This window comes from Bubalus bubalis, chromosome 3 (assembly GCF_019923935.1).
Source record: "Bubalus bubalis isolate 160015118507 breed Murrah chromosome 3, NDDB_SH_1, whole genome shotgun sequence".
NCBI classification, from domain to species: domain Eukaryota; kingdom Metazoa; phylum Chordata; class Mammalia; order Artiodactyla; family Bovidae; genus Bubalus; species Bubalus bubalis.
Genome location: NC_059159.1, coordinates 11484125 through 11508466, shown reverse-complemented (window position 1 = coordinate 11508466; position 24342 = coordinate 11484125). Strand labels below are relative to the sequence as shown.

General features: G+C 53.0%; 1 protein-coding gene across 6 annotated transcripts in view; it reads right to left on the bottom strand.

Moving 5' to 3' along the window:
• The window catches only part of RPTOR (regulatory associated protein of MTOR complex 1), a 325171-nt gene that overhangs the window by 27935 nt on the left and 272894 nt on the right, over positions 1 to 24342 (bottom strand). For 5 of the 6 annotated variants that reach the window (XM_044938670.1, XM_006064164.3, XM_006064162.3 and 2 more), the window contains 10 exons: positions 23358 to 23423; positions 22665 to 22856; positions 22183 to 22323; positions 17104 to 17221; positions 15811 to 15951; positions 15373 to 15531; positions 9764 to 9882; positions 6156 to 6259; positions 5394 to 5577; positions 4108 to 4218 (listed from right to left, as the gene is read on the bottom strand). In XM_044938670.1, coding sequence (XP_044794605.1) covers positions 4108 to 4218; positions 5394 to 5577; positions 6156 to 6259; positions 9764 to 9882; positions 15373 to 15531; positions 15811 to 15951; positions 17104 to 17221; positions 22183 to 22323; positions 22665 to 22856; positions 23358 to 23423 — 1335 coding nt within the window. The remainder of the gene's footprint in view (positions 1 to 4107; positions 4219 to 5393; positions 5578 to 6155; positions 6260 to 9763; positions 9883 to 15372; positions 15532 to 15810; positions 15952 to 17103; positions 17222 to 22182; positions 22324 to 22664; positions 22857 to 23357; positions 23424 to 24342) is intronic. The other variant, XM_006064165.3, reaches the window with a different exon arrangement.

The following is a 24342-nucleotide window of genomic DNA, read 5'->3' as shown; positions in this document are numbered from 1 at the left end:
TCTGTCCTGAATTATGAAACAAAAAATTGTTCTTTCTAAAAAATTCAAAGAGCTGGAAGTATATAATGTAAAAAGGACAGTCCCTTGCCCTGCTTCCAGTCCTACCTTCTAGAAGAAACCACATGAAGAGTCACCTTCCAAGCTTCCTCTGATGCTTACACAAATCTATGGAACCACAACATCTGTGCACATGTCTTGGACCATCGTGTTATGTGACCTACTATATCAAGGACATCCCATTAAGGCTTCACACAGAGATGAAGCTTACTGACTAATGTCTATGTCTACTACACAGATGAATCATTTTTAACTGTCTCCTTACTAATATTCTCTTTTTCTTTTTCAAACTTTTTGTTATTACAAATAATGTGTAACAGCATTTCTTGACACAAGTTATTACATATCCATGTACAGTAGTGGGTTTACGATCTGCTCCTCAGAGTGGGATTGCTGGTTTCTGTGCTGTGCTCAGTTGTGTCTGACTCTGCGATGCCATGGACTGTAGCCCACAAGGTTCCTGTCCGTGGAATTTTCCAGACTAGAATACTGGAGAGGGTTGCCATTTCTTTCTCCAACTGCTGGTTTCTAGGGCCTACCCATTTATAGCTTGGATAGCTACTACTGAACTGCCCTATACCAAGCTAGTGTTTCACCAGCCACCCATAGTGTGTGAGACTTTCTATTACCCTGTACCCTCCGGTAATCCATCCTCTTGCTAGAAATCAATCTTTGAAATTTACCAACCTGAGAATGAAAAAAGAATTCATATTATTTTTATAATCAGAACAAATTTCAGTATGCCTCTACTTTTTAAACACAAGACAGACCATTTTTAATATCCTGCCTAAAGTAAGATATGAACTCTGGAAACCAAACCAGAGAAGACAGAGGGGGTACCATCAATCAAAGGAGAACAGTCCAGAATGTAGTTCTTTTTGGTCACATAGACTTGTAAGAAATCTGACTGTGGACTGATAAAAAGTCAGCACAAACTGTCATTACGGTCATGTTCTGAGGATTCAATCCTACTAACCATTAGTTGCACGTGACTGTAAATACTGGGCATAATTATGTTATCTGGTGAAAATGTAGTTTCCTATGCTTACCTCTGAAGTGATTTAGAGTTTGGGGTTCTTCTGTCCTTGCTGAGGTACAATCCTAGCCTTGAGCTATCTTTAATTTGCATATGAAACAGGGTAATAAAAAAGTTCCTAATGCATTTTATTGCACAAACGTGTCATTCAATGATTAATTACATTAATAAAAGAAGGCCCTTATGAATACCACCTGGAAAAAGTAATAAAATTTTTAAAAAAAGCAATGAGATTAAACATGTCCTCTTCTAAAGTTTGGAAAAGGTCTCTAATTAAAGTAAAAGAAATCACTTGAGTCCTAAGCACCCTAAGTTGCCAACAGGGATTACAGACAAAACTCACTGTAACAATTTCATTTTCAACCATAACACCTCAAGCTTGTCATTTCGAGCTACATCCAACGGGAGTTTGTTATCACAAACATGGCGAGTCAGAAAGAACATGCATGCAGCAACTGTTTTCCTGGCTCCTCTCGCGGGCTCCACAGTGAAAGCTGACTTCATCCTGTGGGGACCCTTCTCCCCTCATTGCACCGCAGGGTCCACTTTGGGAGCCAGCATGATGCAGCGGGACAGACCACTGGGCTCACAGCCTCTGTCTCCTCCAGGCTAGCGACACGCGGGACCCTCCCCAGCGGGAATTCTCAGACACACTTCCAGCTAGAACACACACAGAGGAGCACAAAGGCAGGGGAACTTGCTGAGAAAAAGGGAGGCATGGCTCAGTCCCAGAGCAGATGCTGGCTGTGGGTTTGCACCTGAGTGAAACATGTAAACACATATGTAGGGGCCTCACAAATGGCAGCCCTCGCCCAAGGAGCCTTCCTCCAAGGTTAGCTGATGTGTGCTCACAGCGGGCACCTGTGTTCTAAGTACCTGATGCCTAGGAAAGGAAAGCAGATCCTTAGGGGAAAAGTCAAGTTTGTGTCTATGTTCAAGAAAAATGTGTTTTGGATTACCTGTGCCACTTCTTCCCACAGGAAGAACTGAGAATAGGCATGCCCAGAGACTTCGAGAACAGCAGCTCAGCGTCCTACCAAGCAGCTTCTGTGACTTACAGTCACTGCAGTTTCAGTGAGATGGTGGACCAGCCACCTAGAGTCTGTGTCGCTTGACCACACTTGCGTGAAGCAGAAGACTGTATCATGGATTCTGAATGTCTGTTACTACTAGACTAGACTCACCCGTCTTAACTTCAAAGCAGACAGTATGCACCACAGATCTAAAGGATGACTTGCTACCCATAGCACCAGCAACGAACCATCTCCTGAGACAAATTCGTGTTTGCCCACTCTCTCCATCCTTAGCCAAAGAAGCCTGAGAGATCAGGGGGAGCAGGTCGACCCAGGTGTGGACAACATGCTTGGTTGACTGTAACAGGCCTCAGTGATCTCTTGGGATCATTTCTTTAATGTATTTTTTCCATGATATAAAGGTGCATGCTCAGTCACTCAGTCATGTCCAACTCTTTGTGACCCCATGGACTGTAGCCTGTCAGGCTCTTCTGTCCACGGAATTTTCCAGGCAAGAATACTGGAGTGGGTTGCCGTTTCCAGCTCCAGATTATAAAGGTAATGTGTGCTAAGTGTGGAAACTCTGTCCATCTCGTGGCCAGTTTATATCTTGTTTTTTTTCCCTTTTAAGGAAATTTTATGAGCATTTTCTTAAGTTACTAATTTCGAAGTTTTATTTTCCAGTAGCTCCAGTAGTATTATATCAAGTACTTCAACCTTCTTTAACCATTCTCCTCCTGCTGGGCATTTACATGGATTCTAGTTTTTGCTACTGAGAGACTGCTTTTCCTTTATCACCTGCCTTAGGCACTGACAACCATTATTCTGTCTTGTAATTGGCAAAAGCCAGTATCACTACAGAGAAACAGGAAAGTAAGAGAAAAGCTCTAATACAGTCCGAACACTCTTTCTGGAAATTTCTTGGATATATAGCTTGATACACAAGTAAGAATAAGCTGCAGTTTTCAATTTTCCATTATCTATGAGGGGAAAAGAAGGTAAGGCAATGGCGCCCTACTCCAGTACTCTTGCCTGGAAAATCCCATGGACGGAGGAGCCCGGTAGGCTGCAGTCCATGGGGTTGCTAAGAGCCGGACACGACTGAGCGACTTCACTTTCACTTTCCATTTTCATGCATTGGAGAAGGAAATGGCAACCCACTCCAGTGTTCTTGCCTGGAGAATCCCAGGGACGGGGGAGCCTGGTGGGCTGCCGTCTATGGGGTCACACAGAGTCGGACACGACTGAAGTGACTTAGCAGCAGTAGCAGCAGCATGAGGGGAAAGGAAGGTAAGAACGTGCTTTAGACCATCAAAGTCTAAAATGAGCCCCTGCAGTGCTCCCTGCAAAAAGATGGGCACCAAGATTCTGTTTTGATAGCACTGCCCTGTCTCACCCTGGCACCCTGAATGTGTGGCCCAAGTCTGTAGTGAAAGGACATGTCACATCATCAAACCTGGAAGGCAGTGTCCCAGAATAAATCAGATTAGCCCTAGCTAGCTAGCTCAGTCTGACAGTCCCTGAAGCCGGGAGCAGCTTAAGCCTGGGGAGCTCCTGGGTGACCTTGCCAATCAAGACAAAATGACACATTTTATACTGGCAAGCTCAGAAAAGCAGGTAAGTGAAGTCAGTTTCTTTTGCTGTTTTTTTGACTGTTAATTCCAGCTTCCATGACAGCAATCTGGTGTCCCCTTAACAGCCACGCTCGGTGGAATAGGCCAGTGGGCACAATAGGGCCCTGTGCAGCCCTGTGCCTGCCCCACTCCATGACCCAGGGCCAGGCCTGCGCAATGGCATGTGGGCTGGTGGGAGTCACAGCCCCTGAGGGTCACAGTGAGCAAGCCAGTGGGGATCAGACCTTGAGCTCAGAGCAGAAGGGTTCAGACACCCAGGCCTGAGGCTGGGGCTCTGGAGGCCCATGCTCGCTTGCTGAGAAGACGAGGGCAGTGCTGGCTGGGGAATTTTGGCTTTAAACCCTGAGAGCTGCTGACGCATGGCTACCTTCATGACAGGCTGGGCAAAGTACCGCGCGCTCCAGTCGCAGAACCCCGTCTGCATCGTGGCCGAGATGAAACTTTTGTGCCCGGCAGTATCATCTGGGTCGTCGGTGGTCTTTGGGGCGTTTGGAAAAGAGAGGAGAAGACAGAAACAGAGTTAGTCATGGCAACCCCAACCCTCTCTGTGAGCTTGAGACAGTCCCTCTCTGGAGACCAAGGCATAGGTGTCAGTGGTCAGGTTTCTGAGGACAGTATCTCTATGGTCCCCTCACTTCTCTGTCCTGGTGACCAAGGAACCCTGACTGTCAAAATGGGGCTCTGAGTTTGTGCAAAGAAACAGAGTGTTCCCCGGAAACGGCCGGGCTAGGCTGGGCTGCAGAGCCTGACACTGGTCCTCAGCACTGGGTCTAGCTGCCCCACACGGGGCCTCTGCCGCCTGGTCCCTGGGCTGTCGCTCCCACTGGGCCAGTCATACACGTAGGGCCTCGGCCTGCCCTGTGGCTCCTGGACAAGGGCGCAGCAGAGCTCGGGCCATTTGGGATTTCTAAACATTAAAACTTAAAACACTTGGTGCTGCAGTGGGGTGGTGGGTCAGTTTGTTTCCTGCTGTAGAACCAATGTGGGCTGGGCTGGCGGGGCAGGGGTTGGCCTCACTGCACATGACAGGGCAAGAGAAGTGCCTCAGAGAGGAGTCTCTGCTACCCAGAGAGATGGGGTCAGCAATAAGGTCTTACCTCCCGCCTGCCAGGGGGAACTGCAGCGCTGCTGGGCCAGGACTCACGGATTGTGGGTCAGCCACTCCTGCCTGGCTTACTCAGGCAGAGTCCAGCTGGGAGGCTAAACCTGACAAAGGTGCCTGTGGCCATTTTTGTCCCTCGGCCATTGAGGCAAGGGAAGCAGGCGGCTCCGAAGCCAGGTGGGCGGGGCTAGCAGCAGGTGTGGACACCTGTCTACCCTCAACACCTGCTCCAGCTCCAAAGTCAGCCTGCAGGCTGCTGTGACCTTCCTATTAAAATCGCTGGTCACTGGTGAGCTGAGACGCGTCCTTGGTGTATCCAGAATGCCCTTCTATATTGTGTCCACTTGGCCGGGACAGCAGCAAGCAGTATCGACAAGACCCAAGGCCCCAGCTTCCGAGTCCACCCTTGTATGTTTTCTCGCAACCCTGACAAAGGCGCCAATTCCTCCCTCCCCTGAATAGCCTTGTTTAACTTAGCTGCAGAGACTACACCTGCCTATGGGGTGTAACTGAATGTTGACGGAAGTTAGTGTTGAGAGCGACATCTGTACCTGGTCTGGGCCCTTGTCGAACATCTTCCGCGTCCGGGGGAACTGGTGGGAGTGGGGTGTGTACTGTACCCCCACGGGGCCTGTGGCGCCCGGCCGGCCTGGAGGCAGGTCTCGACTGACCGGCTGCTTGGCCACGTCGTTGGTCAGGCTGGAGCTGCTTGCACTGGATGTTGGAGGGGAGCCTCTGCCGTCGGGGAAGAAGAAACTGCATTTTACCCAGAGCCCATTCCTTTGACACCAAACCCCAAGCAACCTCCACTGAGCCTGGGAATGGGCAGAGGGTCACCAGTTTGGAACAGCCTCAATCACCTGACTTGCTGATGTGACTTCCAAACCTGAACTGCTGCTGCTGAATTAATGACCCCTTCCAGTTTCTAAGAACCATTCTAAGAACAAGTTCTAAGAACCATCCTCCCCTGAAAACCAGTGCAGCCAGAGGCAAGCTTGGCTGGGCTGTGAGTCAGCCCTAGGAGGGTGCAGGGCACATGTTCTCCGCTGGGATCCAGTGCACAGCCCTGTGAACACCGATTTCGAGGAGGGTTCCAACCTGCTGGTCACTGGCTGGAAGACATGACCCTCGGATAAAATCCTGAATGGAGTCAGGTTCAGTTCAGCTTTGCTGAACAGTTGTGCAGATGAAGGTAGGAAAGGATTCTAGGAGGGGCTCAGATAAATGAGAGAGAACCTGCAGACTTGGCAGGGCCGGGGAGGCTGTGTCGGGAACCTCCCCAGACCCCGGGGGGCGGGCTGCCCACCACTCACCCCGCCTGGTGGATGTGGATGCCTTTGTTGGTGGGGCTGGCAGGCGCCGACTGCGTAAGGGAGGAGGTGGTGAGGATGCGCTGAGGCCGGGCGTTCACTGTGGCCTGAAGGAGCAAAGTGACAAGTGAAGGGGTGGTCACTGTGACGACCTGAGGCTACAAGACAAGCAGAGGTTGGTGGCTGCTTTTGAGTGGCTGCAAAGTCACAGAAAAGGGCTTTTGGCTGAGGAAATCTCCCAGGAATGGAAGGTCTACTTGAAAATTTCCCCCGAAATGTCACCCTGTAGATAAAGTGATATTCTGTAGCTCTTCTGGAAGGTATTCACCTGCTCCAGTGAGGCTCCAGGGATGCATCCCCCACGCCCATGTGACAAATACGGTGACTAAACTGCACCATGACTAATGAGGACGGGGCACGCCCAGGCTCCCACTGGGGCAGGAGCTCCCCTGGCAGGGACAGCTTCCTGGGCAGAGCTGGCACTCCAGAAGGAGCCTGCCCAGGCTTGGCCTCACTGTTCTTTTGTATTTCAGGGCAGACTCAGAACAACCACCTGGGGGCAGCACTTTGTGAATAGAGACGAGACCCAGATCTGTGCCCCGTCTCCCATGAGCACGTGTTCCAGGAGAACCCTGGACTGGCCACTCACGGAGGACCCTCCCATTCTGGATTATCCTCTTGGCAGTTATGAAGGCCATACCTATGTTCAGCCCACAGGCAGAAAGTTATAGAAAACAAAACCACCAACATAATATCAATGTTTTCCAGATAAACCCTCACTTTGAAATGAAAACAGTTAGAACTGGATCATAATCAGCCTATTAAAAGGCTGTTTTTTTGTTTTCTGAATTATAAAAGTTGTATTGTTCATGTTTGTTTTGCTCTGTTATTTACATTATTTGACCTACACACACACACACACACACACACACACACACACACACAACCCCAACAAAGCCTGAGAGCCAAACGATCCCTTAAGAGGTTTAAAAGAAGAAAAGAAATTTAAGCTAAGAAACTAGGTGCCTCCTCAAAATTTCCAGGAAATCAGTGGGAGGTGATGGAGAAAGACTTTGGATTGAAATGCAGACTTTAGCAGAATCCATGACCTTTCAAAGGCTCCCCAAGCCCAGAGGATCTGCTGTTGCCTGAGCTGCAGCCCACAGAGCTATCTCCCCAGGGACCCCCATCCTGAAGGCCCCCATCCAAGGAGGCTCCAAAGGAAAGAAGGTGTGGGCTGGGAGTGACTGACTCAGCCTCCCTGCTCTTTCCGGGGGCGGAGGCGCACAATCCTGGCTTGTTCTCTCTCGGCCTTGAGGGCAAAGTAGACAGCCGAGCTTCTTCAATGCATTTCACACTGAAGGCTGCCACACACAGCTCTAGTTTTGCATCTGTTCTAGAAATCCTGAGAGGTGGGCGTGCCACTGGCTGGGGAAGCCCTGTGACTGGTGATTGATTGTAGGGTTTCAGGCTTAGATGATGCTTCTTCGCCTAACGTTTCTTATTTGTGCAGCAAACATTCATTGCTGCAGAGCTGCAGCGATGAGCCTGAGTGGGCAGTGGTCACGCAGACCCACCTGCCTGTGGGCCTGGTGGGGACAGAGGCTGCTCAGGGAGCAGGTGTGGGAGATACCCTCCAGAGAGGCCCCTTTCTGGGCTGGTCGCAGCTGCCGTTTCACAGAGAGCATACAGTCAGGAAAGGGTAACACAGAAACACCGGTGTGCCTGCTGGGCATCAGGTTTGGGCTGTTATGGAGGAGGATGGAGCGTGGGTCTGCAAGACCTCAGGACCCTGCTGGGAGCATCACTGACTGTGGGCGCACTTGCCCATGGCTCTCAGGGTGTTGAGATGCCCTGTCATTTTCCCCTCCATGATGCTGGACTGGGGTCACTGGACCAGCAGATGGGCTTGATGAAGGCCCAAGTCAAGTGCTGAGTCCAGAAGAGGAAGGGCAATGGCAGGAGGTCATGGTCACAGCTACAGGCCAACTCTTCGGAGGGCAGCAAACATCTTGTTAACAGTCAGATTCTAGCTCAGATGTATCCTCTTAGCCCAATGCAAACAGAAATGATTTGCAGGGACACACACACGTGTGCACACACCAGCCCCACCTGTGCTCCCTGCCTCCCTGCAGTTAACGGGGGCAGTCTCTGTCATGGGAGCCTGGGCCTGCAGTAAGACGCCTGCTTTGTCTCCAGCTCTGAGCACTTTCTTACTCTGCAGATCTTCTCCCAGAAACATGTTGCCTCACAAGAACTCGGGAAAGTCTAATTCAGGGCAAACACCCTATAGAGATGAGGGTGACGAGGACAGGAGTTTCCTAACTGGATCCTGACATAGTCAGGCTTCAGGACACCAAATGAGGCTTTTGGCTGCTCTCTCTTGGGGGAGGGAGTGTTTCAGAGGAGTCCCTGTTAACTGCACACCAAGGATCTGGATTCGTGTGTGCGTTGTACTAAGTCGCTTCAGTCGTGTCTGACCCTCTGTGACCGTATGGACCGTAGCCTGCCAGGCTCCTCTTTCCCTGGGATTCTCCAGGCAAGAATACTGGAGCAGGTTGCCATACCCAGCTGGGAAGAAAGAAATGGCTGTTTTCGGACATTGGGTACTGCAGGCTTGTGGTTTCTGAGAAGGGAACTCATTGCCCAGCTCCTGGCCTGCAGGCAGTTCCCGCAGACCTGGCTGTGGTAGGGGAGGGCACGCAGATAGCCTGGCAGTGCGGCAAGCAGAGGGGACAGACAGGAGCAGCATGGAAACTGGGGTGGATGGAATCTGCAGGGCAGAGAGTAGAGGGCTTCCAGGGTCTATAGGGTAGACTCCTTGAATCTGTGATTACTTTCGCTTGAGGGCGGGGTGAAAATCCATAAGGGTGGGGAAAGAACCACTGAAAAGTCAAATAATTCCCAGAGCTCACGAGAAGAACTGGGAGAGTTTACAGTCCCTAAAGAAGAAAGGACTAAAATCAATGACCTAAGCTTCCATTGTAAGAAACTAGAATCAGAAGAGAAAATTGAACAGGGTAAGCAGAAGAAATGAAGCAATAAAGCTAAAAGCTGGTATCAATACAATGGAGAATGAAAAACAACAGAGAAACACAGCTGACCCTCAGACAGCATGGATTTGAACTGCACGGGTCCACTTAAACACATGTGTTTTCCAATAAACACCCACTGTGGTCGTATACAATCCAGGGATGCGGAGATGTGGATGAGACAGGCTGCAGGGGGTCAGGGCTGGTGCCCTAATCCCTGTGTTTGTGCAGGAGTCAACTGTACTAATGAAACCAAAAGCTGGTTCTTGGAAGAGTTTCCTTTTATCAGAACGGTCATGAATAAGGGAAGTCGTACGATACCGGTGCTGGGAATGGAAGAGAGGGTGTCGCTACAGGGCACACACACGTCTCCACCTGATGTGGGCAAGCAGAAGCACTGACACATGCCCCAACACAAGCTACGTGCACATGGAGTTCGTGAACCTCTGGATTCAAAATGCTTGTTCGAAGTTCCTAAACCATGGTGAAGACCTGAACGTGCCTGAAGTTCTCTGCATGAATATTCATAACTGAAAACCAGGGTCTGGAGAGCTTCGTGAAGAGCGCCTTCACACGTACCTTGTAGGCAATGCTGTTGAGCACTTTCATAGCCAAGTCAGAAACATCTGGATAGGGGTCCGCAGCCAGATGCAGCAAGACTCTCCAAATTTGAGTGTAAACACTATTGAATGAAACTCCTGGGAAAGAGAAACAGGAACTGTTTTAATAACAAGGAGCTGCCACTGTGTGTTTGGGAGGGTGGGCGGAGGCGGGGAGGTGCTTCTGGGATAGCTCCCTCTTCTGATGACCTAAGCATGCACTGGGGGTGGACACTTAAAAGAGCTGGGAGTATGGGAAGTTCTGATTTTGTTATCTGCTAGGGAGCCTGAGATTCAGAAATTCCATGTGCTGAGCAGGATTGATCACACAGTTTCACCTCTGGCGGCTAGATCTTTCTGAAAGGAAAAGTTAGAAAGGGGCAGGACTTCCTTGCAGGCCTGGATGAGGAAGATAGCCACATACCACTGCATCCTTTTTACTTGCAGGAAGCTGGACAATTGGTTTGTTGAAAACAAAGTGCTTGCTCAACGACAGGGAGTAAAAGAGGATTTCAAACAAGCTGTGATCACATGTCATCCGACCGGCCAGCCCCTAGTTAGGAAGTCCTTCTAGTTATGAAGAATTTAAATACAAGAAGGGCCACTGGAGGACAGTGTTTCTTGATGGGCACCATTGTTCAAAGGGAATGAGTTTTATACGACATTCAAATCACAGAAGAGAGACTGGAAACAAAGGTTCAGAGTAAAGGTCAGTTTCTCTGTGCGCCCACGTCCATGCTTATGAACAAGTCCTGGCTTGCTGCGCCCGACACCTCGTTTGTAACAGGAGGAGGCATGGCCCCGGCTGCCTTTCCACAGGGACTGTGGTTCCTGTTTGCAGTGTGATGGAGCTGGAGGAGGCTGACCTCTCACTCGTGTGTGCAAGTGGCCTTGCTCTTCAGGTGACTACTACAGACAAACTACCTTCCAGGGAGCATTTACAAAAACTCTCATCACCTTATCCTTCCACCCTCATGGGAAAAGGTGCCAACAGCTGCCACGGCCTCTGAATGACTCTGCAGGAGCACAGCTGCCTGCACAGGCTGACCTCTGACAGGCTGGGCTTGGGAGGCCTCTCCTACCACTCCGGCCATAGGACTTCACACTCGCTCTGCGCACGGTCCCGATTCACAACACCAGGGGGAACGAGGTGGAGCTCGTTCATGGACTGGCTCACTCAGTCAGGAGAAGTGGTCCACGGATGGGACGTTCCTACAAAGACCCCTCACGCTCAGCACAGCCACTGGGCAAACCTCTCTCCTGTTGTTTCTGAGCTCAGACTGACCAGGGCAGTAGCTTCCCCCTGTGACAGAGGCTGTGATGGGCACATAAATGTCCACTTGACTACAGATGACAGACATGTGGTAACAGGGAGACCAGGAAAGGAAGGGAACAGTGGGGGCCAAGGGGCCCATGAGAACCTTAATCAAGGGGCCTCTGGCATGAACATGCAGAAGGAGTACAGGGTGCCACTGTGCACTGAGAAGGGGGTACCGTTCACTTTATAAAATCTGTTTTTATTACTATCATTGACTCTCTTGCAGAAGATTTTGACTTTGACAGCTCTCTGTTTTTGATTCAATTTGTTGTTGTTCAGTCGCTTAAGTCATGTCTGACTCTTTGCGACCCCATGGACTGCAGCATTCCAGGCTGCCCGTGCTTCACTGTCTCCCAGAGTTTGTTCAGATTCATGTCCAATAGTGAATAACAAAAAATCTAATTTTTGTCACTGTCCTTGACCACAGTAAATAGTATACGATTTACTAGTAAAAACAGAAGAGGAGCCTGGAATTGCCACCCCCTCGTCACTGCTCTCCTGGCGCTGACCACCCCATCTCAGCCTGTTTTGTGAACTGTCCTGGTTTTACACCTGCTGTCCCTAATGGGAAAATTCTGAGTTTGTGTGGCACAGAGCTCAGACCCCTCGAGTGCATCCTCTGGGGGGATGGGAGAGTGGGGTGGGTGCTGCTGGGCTGAGTGAGCTCAGACAGGGGGCCGTGTCTGGCGCTCACCGAACTCCCCATGAGTGCTGAGAGCCTATTTTCAAGTCTAGACTAAAAGTAATAAAAGATCATAACTAATGGCTTTAGGATTTATTTTTCAGGGCAATGGCCACAACTTTCTAAATGGAACTGGCGTAGGAAAATGTGCTCACAGCTTTGTGGCCAACTCTGGGTCCCAGAGTCCCTGGGGGTGGGCAGGGCAGCTTGGAGAAGGAAGGTGGAGCCTCTTGGAGGCAGGAGCTGTCACTTGTGACCTGTTGCCTGGGTCTTAGGGGTCACTGACCCTGACTTTCTATCGCAGGACTTGGCCGGGTGCCTCCCTGGGAATCAGCCCCCGGATCTGGAGCTTCTGCATTTCCCCTCTTCATAACCCTGACTGAGCCCCCCTGGGAGGATCCTGCCCACTTTGCTTACTTTTGCTTACTGGACGGAGCCCTGGGTAGATTGGGCAATGCATCTATACAACCCTTTCAGAAGGCTTCCCCAACCCCGTCTCACCTGGAGGACAAGGTGAGACACAAGCACAAGGCCTTCCCTCCCCAACTCTGGACATCAGAATGGGGTGAGGCTCAGACAGGGAGAGACGGAGGGAGGGAGAGAGGGACAGAAGCGCGACGGGTGGACAGGTGAGGGAGAGCAGGGCAGGTGATAAAGGGAGGAGAGGCTGCTCACCACAAAGGAGAGCAAGAAATAGCAGCTTTACCAAACCTGTTGATTAAGATAGCAATGTCATGGCCTGATGTGATGCTGCGGGTTAAGTGTGTAACATGAAGGCACTTGATGGGTCAGGGACCTCCTGAGACGCCACAGAAAGTCAGGGCGGAGAGGAATGGGCGACACTGCTGTATGGAGAGGCGGGTGCGGGAGGGGAGTAAATGCAGAGGTGCCCAGGCCCCACTCAGGGGCCAGCGGCTGGTCTGGGCGGTGCGTGCAGTGGGCGGGGCTACGGTGAAGGCCAGGCAGCTCTCAGTAGGAAGGCCTTGAGTGCTGGCCACAGCTTGGACTTTATAGGAAATGAGTTTCTGTGATGGTGTCAGCTGGATGGTGGTCTGTGCAGAGCTGATGTTGGTGAGGGGGGGCCTGCTCTGCAGGGGTGGTGGGGAGCAAAAAGCCAATGCCTAGTCCTGGGGTGGGGGGCCCAGAAACGGAAAGAACTGACTGGGGACACACGTGGAGGTCGGGCTAAATGGCTGAGTGGGTGAGACACACAGAGGCAGACATCAAAGAAGATCTCAGAAGGCGGTGACACAGAGCCAGGCCCCAGTGCAGATCACCGACGCTGGGCAGACATGCGCAGGCGTAGAGACACGCGCGATCAGCCTTTGCTCCAGCGGGGGACAGCACTTCCCTCGCAGGTGAGACTCCAGCGCTCTGGAGACAGTGGGGAGAAGGGGGAGCCTGGGAGGGCCTAGTTTTCTGGGAGAAGATGGGAATAAATGGATGTCCTAGGTTGCCATGGTTTTGAAAACCTCTTTTCCAATATTCAGTCAAAGAGGCTAAAGAGATTGCTAAAGAGATTGTTCTTTGGTTGAAATGAAAGGAAAAAATTGGCTTTAAACAGGCGAATGCTACCAGTAATGGGATTCTGTGTAGGTTATGAATTTTAAACACTTATGTAAGCACCACGTTACCAGGTGGACGCCCGCTCTGGCCCCCCATTACTTTGTCTCCTTAGCACTCCTTCCAGCGCCAGCTCATTGTGAAACTTGTTCACTGAAGTTTCAAAGATCTGAACCATATACAGATAAAATTCAGTTTTCTCCAGTAAAAAATGTTCAGGAACCAGGTTTTGTATGGAGGAAGGAATCAGTGACAAGGCTCTCAAGTCCCTGGAGGACACGGAATGTGGCTGGGGTGGGAGGGGTGGGCTGTGCCCTCCGAGCTCTTGTGGCCTCAAATGAAACACCAACGCTTCACCCCCAAGCTAGCACCAAGGACAAAAGGATCCCCCTTTCGGGCTGTACTGCAGTGGGCGGGGTGGTGGTAGCAATAGCTCTGGACCCTACAGTCATCTAGACTCTTATGGGCCCCAGGGAGAGGCGTCTTGTGGAATTAGTCCTGAGGGCTTCCTAGGGCCAGCAGAGGACTGATCTCCTGGCTTCTGATGGCAAGCATATTTGGACTGCCGTGCCCCTTCACATCATGACACTGGTGAGTCAGAAACATAGAACACTGTCACATGATGCCAAGAGGCAGAGGGGGTATCAGGGTGTCTGCTGCAGCCCACGCCTGTGCACGTTATGGGTACTTACTGTATGCCTGGCATGGGATGTGCGGGGTTGGCGCTATGGCAGGTGACAAAGTTCCTTCACTTGTGGCTCTGACATCCCTGGTCAGAGATAGAACCAGGCAGAATAAACGGGAACATACATCATAAGTCTGCTGGGGAAAAGTTCTCAGGAGGAAAGCAGAGAGACGGAGAGAGATGCTGAGCGACTGCAGAAGGCGATTCTGGGTTGGGGTCGGGGGAGCCTGGAAGGCTTCTTTTAAGGTGACACTGGAGCAGGACTGTGACTGGACTGAGGAGCAGCCCGTGAGGTAGCTGGAGGCAAAGCTCGCCAGCCAAGGGGAGGAGCCCAGGGGCCAAGGAGCTCAGCATTGCTGAGTGCAGCAGGGAGGGCAGGAGGCGGAGCTGGGGCCAAATCCTGAGTTTGCTTTTTAAAAAAGGAGGAAAGAAGGAAAAGTCAGAGCAAGGTCACTGTCCACCAACAGGAGAATGGACAAGCAAATCGCAGCAGATCATGAAAGGGAGCAAACGAGACTTAGGTGAGCAGCATGGACACACAGCCGCCAGCAGAGTAAGGACAGGGGATGTGCAGCGCCAGACACAATGTGTAAACCCTGGGAAAGGGCGAGAGTTCGCGGGAACCTTGCACGGGGAATGGGGAGGGGCTCTGGGCTCTTTAACTTCGTCTATAACTCAAGCTGGGAACAAAACACACACGTGGGAGTGTGACACATTAGTCCAAGTCTTTATGGTTGGTTATGCAGTGAGGATACGTGGTAACTTCCCATTGCTCAGTGAGAGTAGCAGCAGAACCAGGGGGTTCCCACTCAAAGCAGAACACAAGACCACTCTGAGCCTTTGCTCAAATGTCAATGTCCAGGCAGTCAAGTAGGAAACTGATGGGCTGACTGAAGGTGAAAGCACAGAGTGGGGTCCTTGGTTGGTGGGGGAGAGGGTCTGGCCAGGGAACTTGAGTAGGGAAGGGCCATCTGCACCCTTGGAGCAGGGCTCTGACCTTGGACCTCACACATGCCTCCTCTGGGGGGTCCTGGGCGCCATCAGAGGCCACACCACCTATCAGATGCTGGGAGCCTCCTCGCCCTGGCCACGACACCCCAAACGTCTCCTGAGGGCAGAACCATCCTCCTCTGCAGCTCCGGGAGTCCTATGGCCTGCCCAAAGACAAGGCTGGCTCCCCGGACGGCCTGGGTCAGACCAGTGTCCAAGAGTGAGATTCCTGCCGCCACAGCAAGACGATCCTCACTTCCTCCTCCCACTGAGCGTGTCTCAGCACTGCCCACCTGGGCGGGAACCCGTGGGTGCCCAGGGGACCGGTGGAGAAAGGGAGGTGGGACTCACCGATGAGGGAGTTGAGGGAGGAGTAGGAGCTGACGCGGCGCATCTTGTCAATGGTCTCGAAGGACAGGATGTACTCCTCGTTCTCGGGGCTGCCCAGGGTGCTGCTGGCGCTGCTGCTGGTGCTCAGGTTCCCGGGGGAGAAGGCCACCGAGCCACCGGCTGGCAGGGCAGCGCCGTCAGAGGGGGCAGTTAGCACACACCCACCCCCATCTCCTGGCTTGCAAGAAGGGCTGGGCTTCTGGGCACAGGGCTGGGGGAGGGTGCTGGGGGCTTAGGACTGGGCATGCCCAGTGGGGCTGCAGGACAATCACCCAGTGCTGAACCAGGACTTCTGTTCACGTCCAGGTAGGCAGGAGGGGGTGGGGGCCCATCTAACAAAAGGTCCCAGAAGATGACCCACGACCACCCCACTCGAGCACCCAGCCTCTGGGCTCTTACTTTCTTCCGTCAGGCTCAGGTTTTGCAAAGACTTGTTTAAGTTTCTAGCCGTGGTGACGGCACGGATATTCCCGTAAGAGCTCACGGAACGCAGTCTGGGGGTGCAGGGGCTGTCCCGCACGGGGGTCAGACTCCCACCCTCTGGGAGGAGAGAAGGAGTGAGAAGAGTGAATGAATGGAGGGCTCAGGCCGGAGGCAGCTCGACAGCAGGTGACAGTGGCTTATTTCTGGATGATGGGACTCTACAGCAGGGACCTCAGCTCAACAGGGTCTCTGCCACATGTGTGTTGGGGTCACCTGGACAAGATCATGACCACAGTGAGGGGAGCGGGAGCAGATGACCCTGAGCCACACTTGGCATTTTGTAAGAGTTCAACTAGAGAGGTCCACACACAGTGGTCTCCCCCAGACCCCCACCAGGTGCTCTGGGACCTGCCTGTGGCTGCTGCCCCCAAACCAAACAGAGCCAGAGTTGGGGCGGGCTGGGACAGCTGTCTGCTGGCTCAGCCTCCCTGGCACCGCCCCTCACCAGGGCGTGCCGGCCGTTCCCTTCCCTGATGTACTAAACACAGCAATGGTCCCATGGCTGATCACAAAGCCTCTTTTCTGCAGAGATGGCTGTGCTGTGGCTTGTGCTCTGAAGCAGCCCAAGATGAAGAAATATAAATTCAGTAAATGTGAGATGAGGAGCTGCCTAACACAACACTGACGTGAGACCTGTGACGGGAAGAAAGTGCGACCTCCAGTCCCCATGGCAGCACCTCCTGCCCTTCGAGGTTTCTGTGACTTGATTTCCAAAAAGGGTAAAAAGGAAAGAAACCAAGGGGTCAAGGAGGCCCTCTTTCTTGCCCTTTCTAGTCTTCTGAGAAGTTAAGAACTGCAGATATCTGTGTGGCCAGGACTTGACATGTGGGCTCAGGACCCAGCAGAACGAGGGGCCTGCTGACAGTTCCGACTGGGGTCCCTGGGCCATCGAGTTGCATAGGTTCCACTTCAGCACTGTCGGAGAAGGCAATGGCACCCCACTCCAGTACTCTTGCCTGGAAAACCCCATGGACGGAGGAGCCTGGTAGGCTGCAGTCCACAGGGTCGCTAAGTCGGACATGACTGAGCAACTTCACTTTCACTTTTCACTTTCATGCATTGGAGAAGGAAATGGCAACCCACTCCAGTGTTCTTGCCTGGAGAATCCCAGGGACGGGGGAGCCTGGAGGGCTGCAGTCCATGGGGTCGCACAGAGTTGGACACGACTGAAGTGACTTAGCAGCAGCACCGTACCTGTGGTGGTCCTACCTGTGGTGGCTGGAGAGGGCAGTGGGTAGTTCTTCTCCTCTTCCATGAACTGCAGGGCCACGGTGCAGAAATTACTTTCATACTGAACGACAAGGTGACTCAGAGCCACTACCAGCTCCTGCCGGGAGGAGAAGAGACAGAGACACTGACTTGGGCTGGGGAGAGAACTCAGCAGTGAGTCGTGCATGCTGGCACTGAGTGCTCGAACCACCACGGAGAAAAGGTGAGGGTGGGGTAGGGGACAGACGGCACTCAGTGCTGAGACGGGGGCTGGCCCCTCAACACAGCACCCTCGAGTGTCCGGTGTGGGCGGAAACCTCTGAACAAGCAGTGAGATGAAGATGAGGGCCTCTGAGGGATGCCCCGGACACCTGGAGGAAAGAATGCTGACCGCTGGGTGTGAGCGGCAGGACTGAGGGGCCTGATAGGGATACAGGGGGAGGACACCCCAGAGCGGGACAGGGAAGAGCCCTTAGGGCCTCCTATGGTCAACACCACGGAGAGCTCCAGGCATTAAAGCAGGGCGCACTGGTTTCTAGTCCCCAAAAGGCAACAGGAAAGTTCTACATGACTTTAGGCCCAGATGCCTCAGTCCAAGGGGAAGGACACACCTGATCTCTTTTGGGACCCGATGACCTGTAGATCCTAAAAATCACGGGAAATAAGCCTGGATATAGGTTTGTACTACTTTTCCTATCACTATTCAAATGGTTCCCATGACTTTATTTTACTTTTTTAGAATACTTAGCAGAAGGCCAAAGTCTGAGAGCCCCTTATTGTTCTGTGAATCCCTCAGACACCCAGGGCCACGAGAGCTGTGCTGAGGTGTCAACAAGCTAGGGCAGAGCCCCCGCTTCTCTCCTACCTCACCCTTACATACTCCTTGGCCTCCCTGGCTTGTGTGTGGGTTTTACTCCCAAACCCACCTCTCTGATCCTGTCTCTGAGACTCAGGCTGGTCCTTCCAACTGCTGACCTGCATGCCCACCGAGCACTCTAAAAACCCACCTTGACCTGCCCAGGGCCTGCCACCCACCCCTTTCCATTCAGCCCCTGCCAGGGACGCTTGGCTTGTGCCCTCTGGTGGCCTCAGTGAGACCCTTGAATCATCCTGATCCATCTCTCTCTCTGCCGATCCTGCCACCCAACCAGCCTGTCCCTAACAGTGCTGGGTAACAGGCTGTCGAGGGGTTGCCCGCTGGCCCCTCCCAGTGAAGAAGTGGCCCGCTCGCATGTGTGCTCAGTCGTGTCTGACTCTTTGCGACCCCCCAGACTGTAGCCCACCAGGCTCCCTTGTCCATGGAATTTTCCAGGCAAGAATACAGGCCAAGTTGCCATTTTCTACTTCAGGAAGAAGCCTGAACTGTCTTCAAAAGACACAGGTTTTCCCTTCACTCTGAAGTGGTGAAAACATCTCAGCTGGACCTAGGTCTCGGACAGTTTGATCTGGGGAAAGCTGTGAGGGCTGGTCAAACTCCTCCTGCTGGGTGGTGGCTGTGGGCTCTGGCCCTCAGAGGTCTTCAGGCAGGTCTGGCCAGAGCGAGGTTGGGTGGAAGGCTTGAGCTGTTCTCAGGCCTCGGAAGCATACCAGCACGGTGACCCGAGACCCTCCGGCCAGCAGCCTCACCCCGTTTCCCAGCAGAGCGGTCCCGCCACCTCCCCACTCCAGCCTCCTGCTCACACTGTGAGCAAGCAGGCCTCCTGCTCCGTGCCTTGGCACGCGCTGTCTGCTCGGCCTGGGGAGGCCTCCACCTCCACCAGGGATCTTTGCTCTCTACCTTCACTCCTGTCTCCAAGTTCAAGCTCTGGAGGTTTCCACCCTGCACCATATCCAAGTGCAAGTTCTGGAGGTCTGGTGACCCAGGGCCTGGCCCACAGGTGGCGCTTAACAAGTATCTGCTGACGGAGTGAAGCCTCTTCCCTTCAGACACAGCATAATCTTTAACAAACGGTTCGACTGTTTGGGTGACTTGCCATCAGGATTCAGGGATATCACGCCTGGTTACACACACGGCCCAAGGGGAGTCGGCTAACGCTCCTCCTGTGGTGGCCGGGAAGGCTGGACCACACGTCTTCCTGGGTGGTCCCCCAGGGAATCCATGTTTCCAACAATGAATTCCTGGCTGACATTTGTTTTCGGCCCATGGCCACCAAGTATCAAGCTCAGCTCCCTGGAGGCCAGGGCGGCACTGCCGGAAAGGGAGCCTGTCTGCTCTGTCCGGACGGCCTCTGCGCTCGCCTGTAGGAGAAGGCGCTCCAGTCCGGGTGGCTTGGCTGTCCCGTCGCCACCACCAGAGATGTCCTGAGCATCGACGGGACACCCTCTGATGCCATTCATCAGGTTCGGTTGGAGTCAGACGTGTGTGAAGGGAGGTGGATGCCAGGAACTGCTCCTCTGTGGGTCTGTGGTTACTAAATAAATGTAAACTAGAGAAAATGGATGCAACGTGTCGTGTCCTGCTTTCTTTGCTAAGGTCCCAGTCAGCTGCAGCAAGGGTCGCAGGGCTGGACTGGTCAGCCCTTGAGAAAAGCAGGGTGACAGTGGGTGGTCACAAACCTCCCTCTCCCCCTCCCCCCCCACCCCGGGGCCTGGCCCTTCTTGATGAGGTGTGGGCGGCTTGCTGACCGGGCAATCTGCCATCATGTACTTCCTGCACAAGTTCAAGTTCAAAATAATTTGGGTGAACTTGCTGACTCTTGATTTTATCAAGTAAGCTCATTAAAGAGGTCAACAAGCAAAAATCTTCCCTCTCTGCCATGACTGCCTCCTCCAGAAAAGGATGCTTTCATCGTTCAGGAGTCAACAGGGCAAATGTTTTATATTGTAGACGTGTGACTTTACGAAGCCCCGCCATGATATCCTGACACGTCTTGTATTGCCACAAGCTAGAGACATCAGCAGTTGGTTACAGCTGGGACTTCTCACACCTAAGCACAGGTCAGCTCATGAAGTGCAGTGCTCAAGGCAGAGTCTTGTTCCGACCCTCAGGTGCCCTGGCTCTGGGTCTCCTGGGCCAGCAGGCTGGGCCTGTGTCCCCTGAGTACATTGTGCCATGACTGTCACCACACGCTCTGGACAAAGATGGGAAAGGCAAGCTGCCAAAAGCATTAGGGTTACAGCTGTGATGAGAATGAGGGCTCAGCCTCTGAGCCAGTGTCACTCACCCTATCAAAGCCTGGGTCCTCTCTCCAACCCACAGGCCCCAGTCTCCCTGAACCTCCGGGCCACCCATGTTTCCATAGCAAATGTAGCCCCCTTATTTAGCAGGCCTGCACTGCTGTCCAGCTCCCAAAGAGAAAAAGCCCTGAAGGCAGTGACGGTCCGGAGTCCCAACACAGGACCTGGGATGCCGAGGATGCTCTGTGCTCTAGCGCACAGGATGGGCAGCCCTGGACACACTATGGTCTTTCACGTGCCTGGCCCTTTACACACGCTCCTGCCTCACTCGCTCTCCCTGTCCCTTGTCCCTTACAACCTAGGCAAAGGCTCCCCTCCTCAAACTATGGGGCCAGCACCCCTGACCTGGGCTGGTCTCTAGGGTGTGGCTCACTTATGAGGGCTTTAGCACAATTGCTGGTTCTGTGCCTGCCTCTGCACTTGTACCCTGTATCTCTTGAAGGTGGGTGACTGCTGCTCCATGCACTGAGTCTGGTGTGCTGAGGCAGCTGCGAACTGAACTCGAGTGCTGGATGGGCGAAGGCAGAGCCCTTCTTAGCACCCATGTCTGCAGGCCCAGGCAAGGCCAACCCCAAGTGCCCACAGGAATGACCTGGCTACACCCGAGCATCCCAGGTCTGGGGAAGGATGGCAAGTAGAGTGAGGCCGGGAAAGGAGCCCGGGGCCACGTCAAGTCACCTGGAACATGCTTGAGTGGTTGGTCCCTGTGTTCCTGATGACCTGGAGAACATCCTCCTGATACTGGAGACTCAGATGGGCATTCTTCCTATTTTTATTAACATCCTTTTAAAGTTTTTTGGGGAAAGAACTGAAAAACAGAGTTCCTTTCTTTAAAAGGAATCTTAACGGACAATTAAGGATACTGCTGAACCGCTGCTTTGATCACATACAGGCAATCTGACTTGGGAAAAAGAAGACTCTGACTCAAGGAAGCCAGCTTCAGACAGATGCTAATGATGAGAACCCAAAATAAAAACATGAAAAGGCACCTGGAGGATCATTCCACATTGTTAACACTTCTCTAGATGACCTGGCCTATTAGTAACTGGGTTCACGGCTCTCTGAGGGAACTCAAGATGGAATGAGTCCTTTCCGGCTGACCTGAACTTGCCCCAACAACGTTCCCGCCACTAAGTCAGTGGAGGTTTGCTCTCCAAACAGACACCCTCCAAACCACCCCTACCTCTGAGAAACCCAACCTCCCTTCCCTGGCGCAGGGCTGTTAGACATGCCAAGAAGTAGCCCAGCACCATAGGTGATGAGGTGGCTCAGGGTCACACACAGGATGGCACTGCCCTCCCGGTCCTAGAGAAGTCTCTGCTCCCAGGGTGGGCCTCCAAGGCCACCCTGAAACGTGGCCAACAGACGGTGGGGTTCCCCCCATGGGCCTTTTTGGCTGTGGGAGGGAGAGGGTTGATCTGTTCTGAGCCAACTTTTGACAGGGGGGTGAGGTCTTGGATGGAGATCATGGCCTTTCTACATTGAAACAGAGAAGTCAAAGTTTCAACTGCAAAGAACTGTTCTGTTCAGTCGCTGACAAACATGGGGGCGGGGAGGGGAATACACTACACAAACCTTTCCGTCTGTCTGTGGGTGGCTACTGCTCTTTTGAATCTCCGTGATGTGTGTATGTGTTGCTCCCAGGCAGGAAGGAGCCTATTATACAAGCTGCCAGGAGACGCAGCCTGTTAAATGCCTTTAAATGAAGCAAACACACGAGTATCTGGTGAAGAAACGCATTTTGGAGAGAATTAAACAAACATTTAAAGTTGGCTCTCGGCAGGATGTGCGCCGGGGGCGGACTGAGCACTCAAAGCTCCGGTCAGGTCAGGGTCATGGCTCGACCTGGGCGCCAAGGGGGCCCAGCCTGGAGGCACCTAGCGCTGCCTGGGAGCCACGCACCTTCCGGACCACAGGGCTGCCGTCATTGATGAGCTGGGCCAGCATCATGGCCACGTTGTGGTCGATGGTGGTGGAGTGGTCCGTCCTCTCTGCAGAGTTGCCCACAAACGTGCCGAGGGCAAAGACAGCTGCGCAGCGTACCTGCGGGCGGGACAGTGGGCAGTCACCCCGTGGCCGGCTGTTTGGCTCTGGCCCAGGCCCCTGGAGCCTACTAGATGCAGCTCAGTCCCGTCTATGGTCCTCTCAGCCTAGCTCCACTTGTGCAGACAAGCAGAGCAGGGAAACAAGAGGCTAGTGGCGGCCCCGCCCAAGGGTCAGGTGACAGGCTGTGTGCAGGCATCAGACAAAGCCAGGCAGGCATCAGAGACCAAGCCAGGGTCCAAGGAACCCACGGGACTGGGGCGGGCAGGGCGCTCTGGGGGTGTGGTCCCCAGGTACACCTTGGCCTCACTCAGCCCGCAGTGGCGGGGTTACAGACTCACCTCAGGGATGGGGTCGGAGAGGAGGCTGCAGAGCTTCTCATGGGCGCTGTCCCGCACCCCGCACCACCGGGCCGAGTCAAAGTTCTGCCAGATGCGGCCCAGGCAGATGGCCACCCACTGGCGCAGCAGGGGGTGGGGGTCGTTGAGCTGCTCCAGGCAGATGGCGATCAGGTTTCCCTGGAGGCAGGCTTCCTGCGAGAAGGCAGGCAACACAGGGCATCACCCATTGACCATTGAGTGGTGCGGGGTCCTGGGCTGGCCCTGGCCCCCCAGGTTTCTCAGGGAAACCTTGCTTAATCACTTTGCAAGATGTGTTCAATTTTCCTCTTTTTTCTCTGTGCTACGCCATGTGGGATCTTAGTTCCTGGACCAAGGATTGAACCCATGTACCCTGCAGAGGAAGCTCGGATTCTTAACCACTGCACTGCTGGGGACATTCCTCAATTTTCCTCATTTTAAATCCCACCAATTTCAATTCACCTGGGGCTAAACAAAGGGTCTGGACCCCCACTCCTCCCATGGAGCCCCCAGGGCTGGTGTGATCCCCAACCTCTCCCTCGCTTCTGAGGTCACTGTTTCATCAGACATACATTCAGGACAGTTCCTCTGGCCTCCAAATCTTAGAGCTTGCAGCTGTGCCTCTGCAACCCACAGGCAGGCCCTGCAGGGGTGGGGAAGGGGCGTGACACTCACCTGCCCCGTGTTATAGCTGTTGACGATTACAGCCAGAATGAAGGCCGTCATGGTCCGGTGCTCAGCCTGGAAAACAGAAGTCACCGGCTAGTTCGCACTTTCTTTGTGGCAAAAACTCATCACACTCATGCACTAGAGTTATCCTTTCAGGATCTTTATGACGAGCCTGGTGTGTAGTTAAAGTAACGAGAGCCAGCTTTGTTGTCTTTTGAGTCTCCAAAAAGGAACTGCGCTTCAAAGAGTCTCATGGCTCTGGGTTGGCCTCATAGAGGACGGGTGGGTCCCCAACATCTGATGCTGCACAACGGGTGACTCTGCTCCATCAGAGGCCCTGTCCTGCCCACGCCTATGGAAGTAGACCATCGGGGTCAAGCACACTGGTCGTAAAAAGACTGACCACAGTCTCTACTTGACTTCATTTTCCCTTCTTTCTGGTCTTCTAGTGGATGGATCGATTCTCATTTTCTCCTCTCCTCTGGGCTTCTACTGACTCAGACATCAGTCTATTTTTAACTATTTGTGGTACCTTGTGTTTTTAACCTGGAGCAAAGTCTAAAGTTAGTCATTCTCTGTATCTGCCTTGGATTCCTAGTTTTCCTCCTCTGGTTTCAGTCCCTCAAGCGTGACTGCTCTTACTTATTCTTACAGCCAATGCTGACTTACATACATGGCATGTTTGCCAATGTCTGCTTTCTGATGCTTCTTGCTGACTTCTGGGCTCCATCTCCTCCTGAAGTGTGGGCCTCCTGGCTGCCTGAGAAGCCATTGGCCCTCAGATGTGCTGGCTTTGCCCTCTCCCAAACTGACACTCGTGGGGACACAGGGTCCCTGGGCGACCATTTCCCTTGTGTTTTGAGGGCCCCTTAAATGGCAACCCATTCCAGTACTCTTGCCTGGAAAATCCCATGGACAGAGGAGCCTGAAGGGCCACAGTCCATGGGGTCGCAAAGAGTCGGACACGACTGAGCGACTTCACTTTCACTTT